Raw genomic sequence first — 17,009 nt, 5'->3', positions numbered from 1 at the left:
ATCAGTTACGTGACTAATTACGTGACTAGCTATATATCGTATTATATTATATTAAGGTGTATATATTATTGGCTCTTAGTCACGTGACTAGTCACGTAACTGATTACGTGACTGATTACGTGGCCTTACGAGAAAACTTTTTCCGCCCTCTTTTCTACTACTCTTCTCTACCCTTTTCCACCACCCTTTTCCACTATCCTTTTCTACCACCCTTTTCTATTACTCTTTTTTACCTCTAGGTAGACGTGATATATTCGTATCGCCTAGAGGTTTATATACAGAAGGTTATTATCAGTAATGAATTTATAGTTATAGATATTAGAGATAAGATTAGGTAAGAAAGTCTTGTCCTAATGTATATATTATACGTACCGGTACGCGACATCTGCAGCCAAGATAGTGGCGTATACAGACTACTACGCGGGCTCGCGTAACCTTCCAAAATAGGATAGAGAGGGCTGCAAATACCAGACAGGGCGGCTGCAAATAGTGGTACTCAGAAAATGGAGGTGAAAATTTTTTAACGTAATACGTAGTAGTGGGTGGTTATATAACCTTATCTATATAATAGATAAGACCTTATCTGTGTAATAGATAAGACCTTATTTATATAATAGATAAGACCTTATCTATATAATAGATAAGACCTTATCTATATAATAGATAAGGTTATATAACCACCTACTACTATATATTATATTAAAAAATTTTTACCTCCTTTTTCTACCTTTTTTTCCACCTCTTTTTCTACCTGCTTTTCCACCTGCTTTTCCACCACTTTTCCACCACCTTTTCCTACCTCGAGGATATAATACATTTTAGGGTACTTTAACACAATAGAAAACAGGTCAGAATAGCTGCGATTTTATAGTCTTAGGCATTAAGTATAAGTCATAGTGATTAACCCCTGTCTTATACAAAACGTCTATTATAATTATACGTACCGGTACGGGATATCTACAGCCAAGATCGTGGCGTATACACACTACTACGCGGGCTCGCGTAACCTTCCTAATTGAGTTTAGGACGCTTGCAAATAGTAGACAGGCCGCTTGCAAATAGTGGTACTCACTTATACTCTATCCGCTCATTGCCGTGATGCTATTGGTTTATTTAGATCCGCAAGTACACCACACACAATTAAACAGGGGTTGGGGTGTATTAAGCTGAGGTACCAATCAGAACGAGTGACATGGGTAAATACGACCCCCCCCCGTATCGATCGCTCTCGTGCGATCTTCTCTTTAAATGTACCGACCCCTCGCTGACTGCGTCGCTGTTTCACAGAAATGCGGATTAATCCAACATGCACGACACCCTATATCCAAGGCAGGATGAGATATTCCTAGCAACAGACGCACATCACTGGATTATCAAGTTGGCGGCACAGCCTGCAATAATCCAACGGATATGCCACCCGGTAGCATTAATACATCATTGTCGTCTTTTGGTGTTTTCCTTCCTCCAACCATCAGACTTGCCGCTAGAACAGTCCAACGCCGTTTTGCCAGTGCTGTGACACCACCCGTACCTGTTAAACGTACTCAGCATACTATTCATACACATCTCACTGCGCTCATAGCACCATCCCTCCCCACTGAGCGCAATATTCGGGGTATAAAAGGTGCACGCTGACCGTGTGACGGAAAAAGAAACACCTTCAATCGACGTTTCCAGCTTCATTTCCCCTCCAATTCCACGTAACGAGATCAGCCTCGATGTCTGACTGCGAACGAGACTCAAGTCACGTCAATAAGAGACTACGCCTCGCCTGTGACTCATGCCACAAGGCAAAAGTGCGGTGCTCCGGGGGAGAACCGTGCAAGAAATGTCAAGACTCGTTCGTGCTCCCGATTTGACAGAAAGCCTATGACCGATCACAGCCAATGGATTGGATAGTTGACACTTCATGGGCCCGTAGCAATTCCGATTGCCAGTATAGCTACATGGCCAAGCTGGGAAAACCGAAGGGCAGCCGCAACAAGAGGACACTCGAGAGGCTGGCATCGTGCGCCGCCACCACCAACAACGACTCCTCCTCGGGCTCTTGCGCCCAGAAGGATCAAAATGCCAGCGACTCCACGTCGGCGGAATCTCGTCCTCGGGCCCAGTCAATATCGACGTTCCCAAGCGAAGTCCTCCCTTCGCATCAACAGGGGGCCCTGCTCGGTCTTGACCTGGATTTCAGGCCCGATTCAGACACCATCACTGCATCAGGCGCACTCCACCCCGCCTTCACCCCTGTCAGTAGGCGCCGCCCTGAGATGACATGTCTAGTGGCCTCCTACGAAGGCCGTGCTCTCTGTGACTGTGGCTGACACCGTTTCTCACAGGCAACCTCATCACGCCAGTCGAATACACGAGACTTCTGGGCTATGGATGGTAAGATAGGCTAAAGGAACTTTGAGAGTCATCGCCTCTCTCCATCCGATATTATTCTGGTTCCCAGGCTGACGAATCCTGCGGGAACCACCAGACGCTCGACCACATGAGCCCAGCCGGCCTTCATCCAGCACGGCCGTGGCCACGGACGTCTCCGTGCCGTTCTCTGCGGAGCATTTCGCGATTGACCTCTATTCAGGTACGACCGTTGCGGACTGGGAGAGCCTTACAACAAGCACCGCGGTCGAGAGACCGCCGCGTACTGGGTTCGGAAATGGAGGCCTCGAGCGCCTCCTCCCTGAAGCAAGCCGTGATTCTCCATTCGGCTCTCCGCGGGAGCCACAGGCCGAGGAGAACGGGTACCAAAAGGGACACAGCTGCACGTTCAACTGCTTTAGGAGGCTCACCAAGCACCTCGGCAACTTGAACACGATAGAGCGACGATGCAACCTTATTTGTCTGGATGAAACGCTCTTCAGCGCAGATGTAGTCATGGGCTGCGCCCAGAGGGTCCTGGAGTGCTACTTCTGCCGACTGGATTCCAAAGTGCTCCTGCTGCTCATGACGATGCTGCAGACGGTGCTTAACTGGGTGCGCGTGGAGTACACGAGCAACCAGCAGAGAAAGTCACCGAGAGACCCTCCGGCCATCTTTGTGGGGAACTGGAAAGTCCCCGAGGCTGACGGCCATCGGATCAAGGGTTTGCTGACACGGAGGATACTCGCCACCTGCGAGTCCGTCGTCAAGGTGTTGCGTCATCGGCTGGACGAGATAGCGCTGGGTGCGAGCAGGGAAAGCCTGATGTATCACTTCATGGATGCCGAGTCGCTGCAGCATACTCTGCAGCGGCTGAGCACGTCGCTGAAACAGGTCATGGAGATCACCAAGGCGCCATCGCCGGAACGCGAGGTGCATCATCACATGGGTGCATAGCTCACTTTGTGCATATCCGGGTGGTAGATATGTATGCAGATGATTGGAGAGAACAGGCAGCAACTGTGCGGAGTGAGGCAGCCCCCAATGAAGAAGCTGAAGGGCTGGCTGCCCAACGGACTTATGGTGCATATTATAGGAACCAGGCCGGAGTAACCGTTACATTCATTATACATAGCTAGTCGACCGTGCCAGCAGGATGTTGCATTCTGTCACGTTGGAGTACCGGTATGTATTTATGCGCCCCCTGTTCACTATTTGTTATCCACTTAACCCTAATTAGAAAGGTTACGCGACCGCGCGTAGTCGTCTAATCTTGGCTGCAGATATCCCGTACCGGTATATTATACACTTTTTACTTTATAGAGACGTGCCTTAAAATAAGGGTTATCCGGGTAAGCATAATCCGACTAGGGCGGTATATATATACTAATAACGCCTAACGCTAGCCGCTAATACTTCTCTATTAACCTAGCTATTTATAGACACGTTTAATTAATTACTTAGTAAGTATATCGTCGCGATTATTAATTAACTAGATATCTTATATATAAAAGTATATAGATATAGGCGGAGCGAGTAAGCGGTTATTACCGGCTATTAATATAGGACCCTAGTTAGAATACCCTATTACCCTAGTTAGATTATCCTTACTCTAGAATAAATATTAAAACTAGGATTAAATTAAGGAATAGCTACTACTTATCCTATAATATACATATCTATAATATCTTCTTAATAATTAAGCGATAGTATTTATAACTAAGGCCTGCCCTGATCACGTGTCCTTAGCTAGTTCCCGCTAAGCCTAATAGGGCGTGCCTCCTTTTTCGATCCTCCTGGATCCGTTATGCCGAGGCCTTATTTTCAGATAATGCGACACGTTCCTCAACGCTGCCTAGGATGCGGAGATAGGACATGGCTCAGAGTGTCTTATATAGTAACCCGTGTTCGAGCCGTTTAGCTACTCTATCTCTGAGTGGCAGTGACTCTATCGTCTACGACGTCTGGACGGTCCGGTGTGTTTCGGGTGAGCTTTGGCAGAACTCCTGCAATAATGACCAAGAATGATCTACTCTCCAACCGTGTATAGGCAGTTTTAACCAAGCCTTGAACTGTAACACTGTTCAAAAACTAAGAAGCCGGTCCCGTGGACGCACCAGCCGCGCCCCCGAGGGCTGTTTTCACCTCCTCCGCCAGGTGTAGCAGCGATGGGCTCTGCACGATCGAAATGGTGCTCGTCTCCACGCCGACTTGCTGGCGAATCCAGTTGCGTACCTCCATGGCGACCAGCGAGTCCATCCCGATTAGCTCCAGCGGCCGGTCCAGCGGGACCTTGTCCTCGTCCTTGATGAGGAACGTCGCCAGCGCGGATGCCAGAGCTCGCGCTATCGCGGCTGTCTTCTCTGCATCGTCCATCGCGGCCTCGAGGCTTGTCCTCAGGGAGGTTGACTGGTTCTTGTTTGCGCCGCTTCCGTGGCCGTCTGGGCCGTCCAAATTGTGGTAGATGCTCATCCGCGGGTCGCGCCGCCAAGGCACGCGATTGAGCGTCGAGGAAATGGGGATCGTGGTGTTGAGTCCCAGGATGACCTGGCTGGGGCTCTGGTACGCGGCGTTGCCGGCGGCCGCTTTGCCTTCAGCGCTACGAGACGAGGAGGATGAAGAGGCAGATCCCGGGGCAGCTCGGGACCTCTGCAAAGTCAGCACCAACGCCTCGAGTAGATTCTTCTCCCGGAGAATGCGCATGCCCATGCGGCCGAGGTTGTCGAGAACATCCTGGTTCTGCGAGACGAAGCCGACGTCGCCCATGACGCCGAGGTCGATGACGGAGGCGACGAGCCCATGGCGGTGGCGAAAGCTGACAAAGGCATCGAGGAAGGTGTTGCCCGCCGCGTAATTGGCCTGACCCCATTGACCCACGATGCCACAGCAGGAAGAGAATAAGACGAAGAAGTCCAGCTGGTCGTTGTGCGAGACGGCGTCGTGGAGGTGCCACGTCCCGCGGACCTTGGGCTCGACCGCCGTGTTCCAGTCCGCGAAGGTCATATCACGGAGGCCCACGTCCCTCAGCACCATGGACAGGTTGATGATGCCTGCCAGGGGCATAGAAGAAGTGGCCTCGTTGTCCACGGCCCTTGCCACCTCGGCCTTGTTGCTGACACTGCCGTCGACCAGGAGCACTCGACATCCCTGAGAGTGCAGATCTCGCACGAAGCCGTCTGTCCCGAGCCCCTCTCGAGCGGATCTTGACAGGAATACGAGGGAGCGCGCCCCATTCTCTACCATCCACGTGGCGAGGGCTCGTCCTATTCCACCAAGTCCTCCCACCAAAAGATATGTGCGGTCCGACTTGAACTGGAAGGTTGCGGCTGGGCTCTCTGCCAAGCGCTGCTCGTCAGCACCCAACAGCTCCTGGGCATCATCACCATCACCGTTACAGGGCATCGCCACAACCAGCTTGCCGATATGCCTGGCGGTCTGCATCGTCCGCAGCGCCTCTTGGATCTTGCCCGCCGGGAACGTGCCCGAGACCGTCGGCCCTGCGATGCGTCCTTCGCGCAGCCACCCGACGCAGCGCTCCAGCAGCTCGGCGGCTCTGCGCGGGCGCGCGCGCAGTACAAAGCGAAGCTCGAGGCCGACAAAGGTGCGGTTGGCTTCGAACGGAGCCATGGCCAGCGAGGCGCGCCGCTGGAAGTCGCGTTTCCCAATCTCGACCATGGTCCCGAACTCGGCCACGCACTGCCACGATGCCTGCAACAGGTCGCCCGATAGCGAGTTGAGCACCACGTCTACGCCTCGGCCGTCGGTGGCGTGTAGCACGTCGGGCAAGAAGGACGCGTCGCGCGAGTTGAAGATGTGCGTGGGCGGGATGCCATAATTTGTTGTGAGATGGGTGCGTTTAACCTCGCTGCCTACGGTACAGTATATCTGCTTTTCGTGTCAGTTCAAGCTGCAAGGCTTCATCTTTTCCGAGACGTGGAAGATTGGGGTGTGTGTGCCCATGCATTTGTCGCACACTGGTGGCCACTCACCTCGGCACCGAGCATCTGAGCGATTTGGATCGCTGCGAGACCAACTCCACCACAGGCGGCATGAATGAGAATAGACTGGAAAAACCGACTCATGTTAATAGCGTGTACTTCGAATGTCATTTCAAAACCAACTCACCTGGCCACGTTGCAGATGGGCCTTGTCCACTAATGCCATGAGAGCTGTTGCGTAGACGCACGGCAGGGCCGCGCCTTGCTCGAATGACATCGAGTCGTCCATTTTGACGCATAGCGATGCGTCCATGGCGTGGAAAGTCTTGAAGCATCCGCTGCCTAAATACATGACGCGATCACCGACTGAGAACTGTGAGACTCCGGGGCCTACGGCTCGGACGACACCACTGCCCTCGAATCCCATCTCGCTGGGGCTGTTTTCTATCAACCCCAGGGCGATGAGAACATCCTAAAAAGAAAAACGAGTTAAGAGGCGACGTCTACGTGTGAAGAACTGAGAGCTGCACATGGAGACGGAAGATAGTTACCCTGAAGTTAAGCCCAACTGCTCTCGTCTCGACGAGTATCTCACCCTCTCTAGGGGAGCTGCTCTTACCCTTGCTCCACGTCATCGTATGCAGCAGGCCTGGCATCTTCATGCTAAGGCGCCAACAGCTTGTCGAATTTTCAGTCTCGTCCTCATCTGCGGGTTGCGTGGACTGGAACGCTTCAGACATGGTCTGCCAATGCAGCCGTGGGATAAGCACCTCGCCCTTCACGACGGCGTACTCATAGTCGGGATCCATAGACTCATGCTCGCCGACGCGCTCAGACCCGGCACGACGCGCAATCTTGGCAATAGCGGCAGCCGCGGCGGAGGCCGACGTCGTGGCCTCGTCCACCTCGACCGTCAGGAGTGGAAGAGACAGCTCGTTGCGCGCTGTCCTGGCGAGGCCGAGCGCAAGGGCTGCTCGTGGCTCTCTGACATGGCCAACCTGCGAAGCTGGCAACGCCCAGACGAAGGCGGCCTTATGCGAGCACAGGTACCCCCTCACAGTCTCAAAGGTCTCTTCCGACATGTCGTGGAGAACGGGCTCCTGAAGGTCTAGCAGCGAAATCACGACGTCTGTAGGGTGTAACGCTTGTCCGAGACGGTACATGTCGACGGCTACGGCGTGAGAATGGAGGGAATCCCGCATCTCAGAGACATATGGGCCGTCGGGGTCGTGGCATAGTAGGCTCACCCGCGACATGGCGGATTCTTCTCGGCCCTCACGAGGAACGATGATGCCGGCGTTGACGTGGTACGGCGTCGAGTCGTCGAGGACGATGGCCTCGGGTTTCGCAAAGCCTGCGCCGAGAAGCTCCTGTGTCCACCTTTCCGGCGAAATAAACGGCTGATCCGCGCGATTGTCTTTGGCACCAAGCCACCAGCCTGAGAGAAATCCCTGGAGAAGTTTGCGGTTTAGAGTGGAAATGCCCATAGAAGCGGCAATGATGTGGGATGGGGGACTTTACCATGACATAGTTGAACAGCATTGTCTCTGAAGCGGGCGCAATGGAAATTGGAATCATGGTCAGTTTCATGTCCTCATTTTCCCAGCGAGCAGTATCACGGCGGCACAAGACACTTACCGGGACTGAGCTCCTCCAAGAAAAGTCGGCCTCCGGGGCTGAGAAGGCTTCGCATGTTCCCGAGAGTCTCTTTCAAGCATGGGGTAGCATGGAGAACCTAATGGAGGGTTGGCAGCGTGTCAGTAAGAATTGAAAAACACAGAGTACTTTGAGAAAGACATGAAATTGAGGGCAAGACCAACATTGGCGGCGATGATCAGATCGTAGGTCCCCAGCTGAAAGCCTTGCTCAACCGGGTCCACCGTAACATCCAGAACGGCATACTCAATTGCCGTATGGTTGGCGAACCTCTCTTTGGCAGCCGTCATGAACCCGGCCGAGACATCCGTGTACGTGTAGGAGCCGTATAGACGCTCTCCGTATGTCGATGTAAGGGCTGCCAGGGCACGCACCGTGGAACCTCCCGTGCCGGCGCCCACCTCAAGGATGCGCATGTGCGGGTTGGTGTTGGCCAAGAGCCTGATCAGGTCACCCGAGTCCACCGAGAGGGCCTCGTAGAAGCCGGTGAGCACGTTATCTTCGAGTAGAACGTGCAAGGGATGCGTATCGCCGGCGAAGACGGCCGGCGCCGCCGAGAAGAGCTTGTGGATTGCGGAGGCGAAGACGGCGTAGGGCGAAGGGGACATGATGGCGTGGATCTCGTCGATGCGTTGGCGCCTCTGGTCCGCCGTCTTATCTTCCAAGCGTAGCTCTTTTGGCGCAAACTTGTTGGATCCGAGCTTGTAGCGTTCCACCTGCAGGCGCATCCAGGCTGAGAACTTGACGAGATGCTCTGCCGTTTCCTCCCCCCTGGTCGTGATGTTCTCGCCGTGGTCGATCATGCACAGGAGGATGAGCTCCTCCAGCAGCGGCCACTCATCCACTCGCGATGCTCGACGGCGAAAAAGGCTGCCTAGGTCCGCGAAGTCGCTATGAGGCCTCCACTCGAGCTGGGTGATCATGGGAACCTCTTCCTCGTCTTGGCCGTCGTCACCACCGCTGTTGGTGAGGGCGCTTGTCTTGAAACCCTTCAAGCTGATACATATGGTGGCGGGTTGCTGGCGGCCGCTTCCGGCGACCTGAGCAACAAGGTTGCCGGTGAAGGAGCCTCGCTCCAGCATGTTGCCAACATGGGCTGTCACGTCCAGGGCCTGCTCGGTTGTTGGGCAGGGTGACAGGACCATCTCCTCGATGAAGGTGGGCACTGAGAGTTGACCCATGTTTCGGTTCATGCCACGGAAGGCCGCCACGGTAAAGAGCTGGAAGCACTGGTCGATGGTTGCAGGATGCAGCACGTACCGGGACAGTCTCGACTTGCTGGGTCGGCTCGGCTCCACGGCGGCTTTGGCTTCTGTCGTCGTCGTTGCGGCCGAAATGCCCCGCATGCCCTCGAAAAGCCCCGTGTAGTTGAATCCGATGCGTCTCAAACCGTTGTACCAGGATTTCGCATCCACGTCTCGCGGGAACGGTGCGTCGCGAGGGGCTGCTTGGCTAGGGGGTGCCGAGGACTTGTCTTTCGACGCCCTCGCCTCTCCGAAGCAGTTCCTGGCCCATCTCGTCCCGTCGAACGAACTAATAGTGAACTGATACCACGCTGTGGCTTCGGTTGCGTCGAGCATGATGGGCTTCAGGCTGGTGATGAGTTCCACCGTCTTGTCCATCTCGAGAACCCGGGCCGATGCGATGCGAACGTTCTTGATGCTGTAGGTGGCCTCACGGCTCTCGTCTGTCGTCGCCCCATGTAGTAGTTGCTCGAGCGCCTCGCCGACCATGGCGATATATCCTGCTGCGGGAAACACGACCTGCCCGTTGACCTGGTGTCCAGAAAGCCAGGACACGTCTTCGAGAGCGAGGGATTTCCTCCAGGTAGGCTCGTTGGCTGCCATCTCCAAGATCCTACTACCGAGAAGCTCATGCGGTGGATGCTCCCGGAACCTCCACTCGCGGGAGATTCGCGACTCGGTCCAATGAGTTGTATCTTGCTTCCAGCTATAGCGCGGGAGGTCCCTGACGAAGTTTCCGGGAGGACAGAGAACCGAGTAATCGAGTGAGACGCCCTGCTGGTAGAGCTTGCCGGCGAGATTCATCAAGCTCTCGTGACCAGATTGGCCTCTAGCTAAACTACCGACGTGGCTGATTTGGCCGGATCGACCAGTGTCCCTAAGTATTTGGCCAACGGGGCCAGCCAGAGCCGGATGGGGCCCGATCTCGATCAAGGCCACATTGTCGCTACCTGAAAGGACCGCATCGCCAATCGCGGAACGGAAGGCCGTGTTGAATCGAACAGGGCTCTCCATGTTGGCGCGCCAGTAATGCGCATCAAGGCATCCATCGCCAGTTATACGCTTTCCCGTGACGGAGGAATGCAGTGGTGTGGTGGGGTCACGACTGGAAACGTATGGCTTGATCTGTTCCTCGTACGACTCTCCGTATGGAAGCATGTGATGAGAGTGGTAGGCCTTCTCGACCCGTAGTAAGCGGGCTAGTACTCCAGGTCTTTCAGCCTTGATGATTTGGATGACCGCGTCGACCGCTTCCGCGTCTCCGGACAATGTGCTGCTAGACTGGCTGTTCTCGCAGGCGACTACGACCCCAGGGATCAGGTACGGTAGCACGTCATGCCGGCCCAGTCCTACAGCCGCCATCGAACCCTTCTGGTCGTCGGTCGACACATTGCTATATCCGCGGAAGACTGCAGCAGCCATGGCAGCCTCGGCGCTGATGCCGCCGCTGGCATATGCGGCGGCTACCTCGCCAGACGAGTGTCCGACAATGACCTCTGGGACGATCCCCCATGAACGGAGGACGTCGACCAGTGCGATCTGCAGGGCCACGCAGACGGGGTGGCCGAGTTGGGCACGATGGACCTGACTGTCGTCCGGCCCCTTGCGCAACTCGTGCTCAATCTTCCACGACGGCGGCGTGGGGATCGTCTGCAGAAACTCGTCCAGCTTCTGGATAGTCTTGCGGAATGTAGTGTTTGTGTCCAAAAGGTCAGCGCCCATGGCAGGCCATTGGGCTCCCTGCCCCGTGAAGACCCAAACAGTTTTGGTGCCGCTGGTTGGGGTCGTCGGGACTGCTGGCCAGTCCTTGAGGGCTTGCGAGTCTGAGACTTGGAGGCTGGACCCATTTCCGCTGGTCACGGCGAATGCGCGATGGGAACGGTGTTCTCGCCTGTTGGCCAGGGTGTACGCGACGTCACGTATTTCTAGGTTGCCCTTGGTTTGGGTGTACTCTTCCAAGGCGTCGGTTTGCCCACGGAGCGCCTCCGAGCTGTACGCTGAGAACAGCAGCAGACTGGCGGGAACTTGCTGTCCAGCCACAGGAGGGTCGACTTTGCGATTTGCGGGAGAGCCTCCATGGACAGGATGACCGTTGGTCTCAGCGCCGTTGGTAAGATGGCCATTGGTAGAATGGCCGTTGGCATGACCGTTGGCATGACCGCTGGCATGACCGCTGGCATGACCGTTGGCATGACCGTTGGTGACAAGGCCATTGATATCAGTATCGCCGTCAAGAAGGGGGTTATGATGAGGTGTAGTTCTGAAGAGTTCCCCATTGGTACATGTAGGCAAGTGGGTACCATTAGTCATCACCCCAGATTGACCATTGGTGAGGAGGACATGGGCTGGAGAACCCCTAGTGACGGAAAGGCCGGCCGGAAAACCATCGATAGTGACAGTGTCTGACTCGGATTGATCATTATTCTGTGATGCAATACCAAATTGTCGCGGCGACTCGATAATCACCTAAGCATCACCGTTAGTGGACCTATGATAACACGTGAACCGAGGAATAGCCGTGCCCCCCGAACTTACGTGTGCGTTGACACCTCCTATGCCGAACGAGTTCACGCTCACTCTTTCAGCTCGACCCTTGGGCCACGGTTCCACTTCCGTCGGGACGTGAAGGCCTCGGTCCTCGAATCGGACTATTGGGAGATCAGCTCACTTGCTACATGTACACGTGTGATCGTTGACGGCTCTCACTCTTGGGGTTTGGTGTTTCGAAGTTGATGTTGGGCAACACTTGGCGGTGCTCCAGAGCCAAAACGTTCTTGATCAGACTCGTCAAGCCCGCGGCGCCTTCTGAATGCCCAACGTTGGGTTTGACCTGAGTTTCACACGACTAAGTCTGCATTCCTACTTCGGAACAAGTGGACAAATCGTAACTTACTGATGTGATGACAACGCCTCCTTCACCGAAGCAGTTGGCGACAGCCTCGGTCTCAAGCGGGTCTCCGACCGGTGTACCCGTACCATGACACTCGACTATGGCGGTTTCCGACAAGTCTTGAATACCAGCCGCAGCATACGTGCGCCGTATCAACGATGCCTGTGCAACGGGGCTCGGGATAAGCATACCCTGCGTCCTGCCGTCACTGTTCACTCCCGTCCCGCGAATGATGGCTCGAATGGGGTCGTTGTCCCGCAACGCATGGCTCAGCCTCTTGATCAGGACCATATTGACGGCTTCCGCGCGGGCGTAGCCATCCGCCCCGGCATCGAACGTCCGGCACTGGCCCCGGGGAGAGAGCAAGCCCATGTCGTTGAGCGCCATCCACGTGGTCGGCGAAAACATCAAGCTGGTGCCTCCTACGAGCGCGCTATCACACCCCCCGTTCCGGATCGCCTCGCAAGCCAGATCAAGACCGACGAGCGAGGACGAGCATGCCGTCTTGACCGTCATGCTAGGGCCGCGCAAGTCAAACTCGTACGAGACCCTGTTGCTCATGGCGAAGTCACCGAACCCGGTGCCGCGGTACCCTCCTCTGTGCTGCGTCTCTTTCGCGTTCACGTCGGCCCAGTCCTCGCCGAACTCGCCGACGTAGCATCCGGTGCTGCTGCCGCGCCACGAAGACACGCCGGCGCTTTCGAAACACTCGTATGCGACTTGGAGGAGTTGTCGTTGAGACGGGTCCAGACGCTCCAGCTCCTTCTTTGATACGGGGAAGACGGTTGTGTCGAATTGCTGGATATCCACGTCCTCAAGGAAATACCCTTTGTTGATGGGGATAGTCCCAGCCGTGCCAGACGGGTCATAGAACCCATCCATGTTGAACCGGTCTCGGGGTACGTCGCAGAGCCCGCTTCTCTTTGCGGAAAGGAGGTTCCAAAAATCTGTCTCATTCCTGACGCGCCCGGGGAGACGCATCGCCATCCCAATAATGGCAACTGGTTCAAAACGCTCAGGAGCATGTCGTTGGCTCCGTCCTTGGCAGCTGATCCCGGTTGTTTGGACGTTCGCATCAGCGGACAGTCCGTCCTCTGGTGCCAGAACAGCCATTGTGAGAGGTTGTGTTCAAGCGGCTTGGAGGATCGAGGTAACACACGGGGTGGTAATCCGTTATAAGGGTAGGACCAAGCTCGAACGTGACGGGCAATCACAAAACTGGGTGTTGAAACCTAGGGCCTGAAGTTGAAAAAGATCACGAGGGAAGAAAATGACTATATGTTGGTTGAAGGCTTAACTCCAATGACATGAGAGACGAGACAAGATATGCAGACAACGGTCTATTGTGCAAGACGTCTGCATAAAAAGTAATCAACGCAGATCCCTCCGGATGCCGCTTGACTGTGATGTGGCCCGCGCCGTACCGACTTGAGGTAATGGCCGAGGCAGAAACCGAGTCGACTCGGCGAATATCCCACGGCTCTTGATCCAGTGTGAGTCCATATAATCATAATACACCGGCGCAACGGAGCTTATTTCCATAGCAATCGTCATGCTCAGCCAACTCTCAATCATATAATGTATTTTAATACGGTGCGAGTAGCGTAATATTGTCTCGCTTGAAAATCTGTAGCTGTCGGCCACTGAAGTTTGCTTTGGTCACTTCACAATCGGCATTTTCGTCTCTTCGCGTGTAATTCTGTGAACCCACCCCCACCAGACCTTCTCTCACATCCTGTCTGTTCTTTGGGGGGAGACGATTTATCAGTCCAGTTTCTCAACATGGGATTCCTGGAGGACTCGGTCGTAGCTAGGACAGTCATCGCAGGATGCCTAGCTAGCTGTATTCTCCTTGTAAGTAGAAGCACTTGCTGGCGTTTTTCCACTCAAGAAATATTTCACACTGATGATAACGCTCCTTTGCAAGGCCGTACTTCAACTTGTCTATCGCCTATGGCTTCATCCCCTAGCAAAGTACCCTGGTCCCCTGCTGGCTAGAATTACGAATCTCTATGGTGCATACCATGCATGGAGGGGCGACATTCATCGGGATATCCTTCGTTGCCATCTAAAATACGGTTGGTTTTTTTGGATTCTTTTCTTTTTCTGATGACGAACTCGCTCTTTGAGGATCAGCCAAGGCTAACTCGTGTGTAGGCAATCGCGTACGCTATGCACCCAACCGGGTTTTGATGAATACACCAGCAGGCCTTCGGGGTGCGTTTCTATGACGACCTGTTGTAACAGGAATTCCATGAAGTATTGACTAATCTTGCGTGGGAAACATTGAAGACATCTATGGCCACGGATCGCACGTACGCAAGTATGCGGGATATCAGGTCTTGTCATCGCAGGCGGCCAACACCCTGACCATGTCAGACAAGGTGCAACACGCGCAGCGTAGGAGGATCCTAAGCCAGGCATTTTCGGAGAACAGCTTGCGCAAGCTGGAACCCATGATTCAGCTGAGGATAGAAAGGTTCTGCAACATCCTCAGCAGTAAAACCCGGGATTCCGAGTCTTTGGGCGACTGGTCAGATCCAGTTGATATGGCGAGTTCATGTACGTAAACAAGTCCGCCTGCGTCTTTATCGGATCGCATCCCCTAACAAAGAGCTGCAGTCACCAATCTCGCGTTTGACCTAATGACAGCTGTGTCTTTCGGGGAGGAATACCGCACGATGGAGGAGCCTCAATTTCGATACGTGGCGGAAGCTATCGAGAAGTCCAATGTGCGGCTGGGCGTCCTCATGCAGGCACCCGAGTTGACATTGGGAGGGCTGGACCGAAAACTGTTCCCAGCCGCGACAAAAGCTAGCGCTAGGTTTGTCAAGTTCCTACGCAAGCTGTTGCAGAAGCGCCTTCAACAGGAGCTTTCCAGCGATTCCGTGGACATCTTCTCCTTTCTGCAGCGCTGCAAGGATCCCGATACGGCGGAAGGGCTCAGTTCCATGGAGATTAGCACCGAGACGGCAACATTTATCGTGGCTGGTGAGTAGGCCGTGCGCTGCCGGCAGTTTTATATCCTTGGAGGTTATGTTGCTAACATTGCGTCTCGCCCCCCGCCGTTTCAGGATCCGACACGACGTCAACAACGATGGCAGCCCTGGCGCATTATCTGGCCTGGTCACCACGATGCTACAAGTGCGCGGTCGAGGAGGTACGGACAGCGTTCAGCTCCGCAGACGAGATAGCCTTCGGCCCCAAACTCAACTCATGTCACTTCCTTCGAGCTTGTCTCGACGAGGCGCTGCGGGTGACGCCTCCTGGCGGAGGCCCTCTCTGGCGCGTGGTAGAGCCCGGCGGAGCTACAATTGACGGCGAGTATGTGCCAGCGGGGTGTGAGGTCGGCGCCGGCATATATGCCATGCACCGCAGCCCACGAAACTGGTCCAGTGCTGCCACCTACATGCCCGAGCGCTGGCTTGAGAAGAAGGGGAAGGACGAGAGCGGGAACACGGTGAAACGTGACACCCGCCAGCCATACTTTCCGTTCAATATCGGACCCCGCAGCTGCGTTGGCAAGCCGCTCGCTCTCGCCCAGGTTATGTTGACATTTGCGCACCTTCTTTGGAAGTTTGATCTTCGCAGAGCCGATGCTACGGAGGATTGGTCGGAGTCGGACGCTGATGATACACCGCCGCCCGAGTACATGCTCCAAGATCACGTCACAGGGCAGAAGGGTGGGGGTCCCGTCTTGAAGCTTCGAGCTCGTGTTTGAAGTATCTCCAGCGGGAGACTCGAGACTTTTTCACACTGTTTGTGGATTTAGTTCTGGTTCGCATTGTTTTAAATAAAACAAGCTTATCGTTCTTATCACAGCCCCGCTATAAAAGTTGGCCTTACATGTGAAATATCATTTCTTACATAATAGATAAATAATCCCATAAAAAATCATGGTGTATCAAGACACCTCACACATCATTTTGCACGGGGGGTAATTAGGCGATGACTGGAATTGCATATCTTCACCCCTTATTTCATGGGACATGCTACTTCATCCAGTGCGATGAACAGGCCTACTGCGACAAGAACGGCTTATTTAACTCAGTCCATGGCTAGGTATGCACCGACCAATTTACATCGCATCTAAAACCCAGTTTATGGTAGAGTTACGCCGTAGGATCAGAATGGCTTAATGAGAATGAAGTGTTTTGTGAGTTGAAAACTCACAAATCACAAAAGCCTACGTCTATGTGGACACCGCGAGGCGATTCGATTATGCATAAATTTGTGCCTGGACTTTATGCGCGCAAGCCTTATTTTTTTGAGGAACCGATGGCCAGACTTCGAGACCCCAGATACATAAAGCCTTATCTCAGCAAGCTCAGACGTTTTGGTCCTAGGCGTGGAAAAATTCGTGGTATATATAGTGATATAGTTCTGCTTAAGTTATATAAATATAAAAAATGCACTTAATAGGTGTAAACCTGAGCCACACGCTATAAAAGATATATTAACCTGGTATTTCTAAGATACCTAGGAAAAACGTCTAAGGACTGAACGTAAAGATAGGTACCCCCGGCGAACGTTTTATATAGGTAAAATTTTAAGGCTATGTTTTTAAACTATTATAAGATAATAATAAAAAACATCATAACCTTAATTCTTTTCGTCTAAGTAAGAGAAATAACTAAATATTAGATTCGTGTAATATTTTAAGCCGTAGGCTTATTATAGTTACTTATCGTAATACCCTATTAAGAAAATAGACCGATAAACGCTATATCTTCCTAATAATAACCCCCCTCTAACTTAGCCTATATACTAGATACCGTTAAAAGAATTACAGTCTAAGGATTATCGAATATAGGAGAAGCTTAGACGATAGGTTTTATAGCGTTTCTATAAGTTACTGCTTTAGTAATATACTAATCCTGGTTTTCGGGTATTCTTTTTCCTTTTAGTTCTTCGAGGAATCGA

General features: G+C 53.4%; 3 protein-coding genes across 3 annotated transcripts; 2 read left to right on the top strand and 1 right to left on the bottom strand.

The window, feature by feature from the left end:
• Positions 1-1,946: 1,946 nt before the first annotated feature.
• ACRALDRAFT_1072895 (uncharacterized protein) lies at positions 1,947-3,699 on the top strand (the record flags this gene model as incomplete). Its single annotated transcript, XM_071018040.1, has 5 exons — positions 1,947-2,243; positions 2,334-2,382; positions 2,477-3,291; positions 3,494-3,547; positions 3,682-3,699. The coding sequence occupies 5 exons, from the start codon at positions 1,947-1,949 to the stop codon at positions 3,697-3,699; spliced, it is 1,233 nt and encodes a 410-aa protein (XP_070871013.1).
• An 867-nt stretch (positions 3,700-4,566) lies between these two features.
• ACRALDRAFT_1045166 (uncharacterized protein) lies at positions 4,567-13,705 on the bottom strand (the record flags this gene model as incomplete). The annotated part of the gene is made up of 12 exons (XM_071015387.1): positions 12,090-13,705; positions 11,903-12,026; positions 11,732-11,844; positions 11,581-11,662; positions 8,117-10,989; positions 7,935-8,031; positions 7,818-7,843; positions 6,848-7,747; positions 6,484-6,768; positions 6,348-6,422; positions 5,644-6,243; positions 4,567-5,433 (listed from the first exon to the last, which is right to left on the bottom strand). Coding segments are annotated over exons 1-12 (7,152 nt in total), but the record flags the coding sequence as incomplete, so codon positions are not given.
• Positions 13,706-13,992: 287 nt separating this feature from the next.
• On the top strand, positions 13,993-15,807 carry ACRALDRAFT_2114603 (uncharacterized protein; the record flags this gene model as incomplete). The annotated part of the gene is made up of 5 exons (XM_071023691.1): positions 13,993-14,164; positions 14,244-14,303; positions 14,379-14,648; positions 14,709-15,077; positions 15,161-15,807. The coding sequence occupies 5 exons, from the start codon at positions 13,993-13,995 to the stop codon at positions 15,805-15,807; spliced, it is 1,518 nt and encodes a 505-aa protein (XP_070871011.1).
• Positions 15,808-17,009: the final 1,202 nt, after the last annotated feature.

Source organism: Sodiomyces alcalophilus (genome assembly GCF_042370955.1).
Source record: "Sodiomyces alcalophilus JCM 7366 unplaced genomic scaffold ACRALscaffold_10, whole genome shotgun sequence".
Taxonomy (NCBI): Eukaryota; Fungi; Ascomycota; class Sordariomycetes; order Glomerellales; family Plectosphaerellaceae; genus Sodiomyces; species Sodiomyces alcalophilus.
This window is presented reverse-complemented; position numbering and strand designations above follow the sequence as displayed.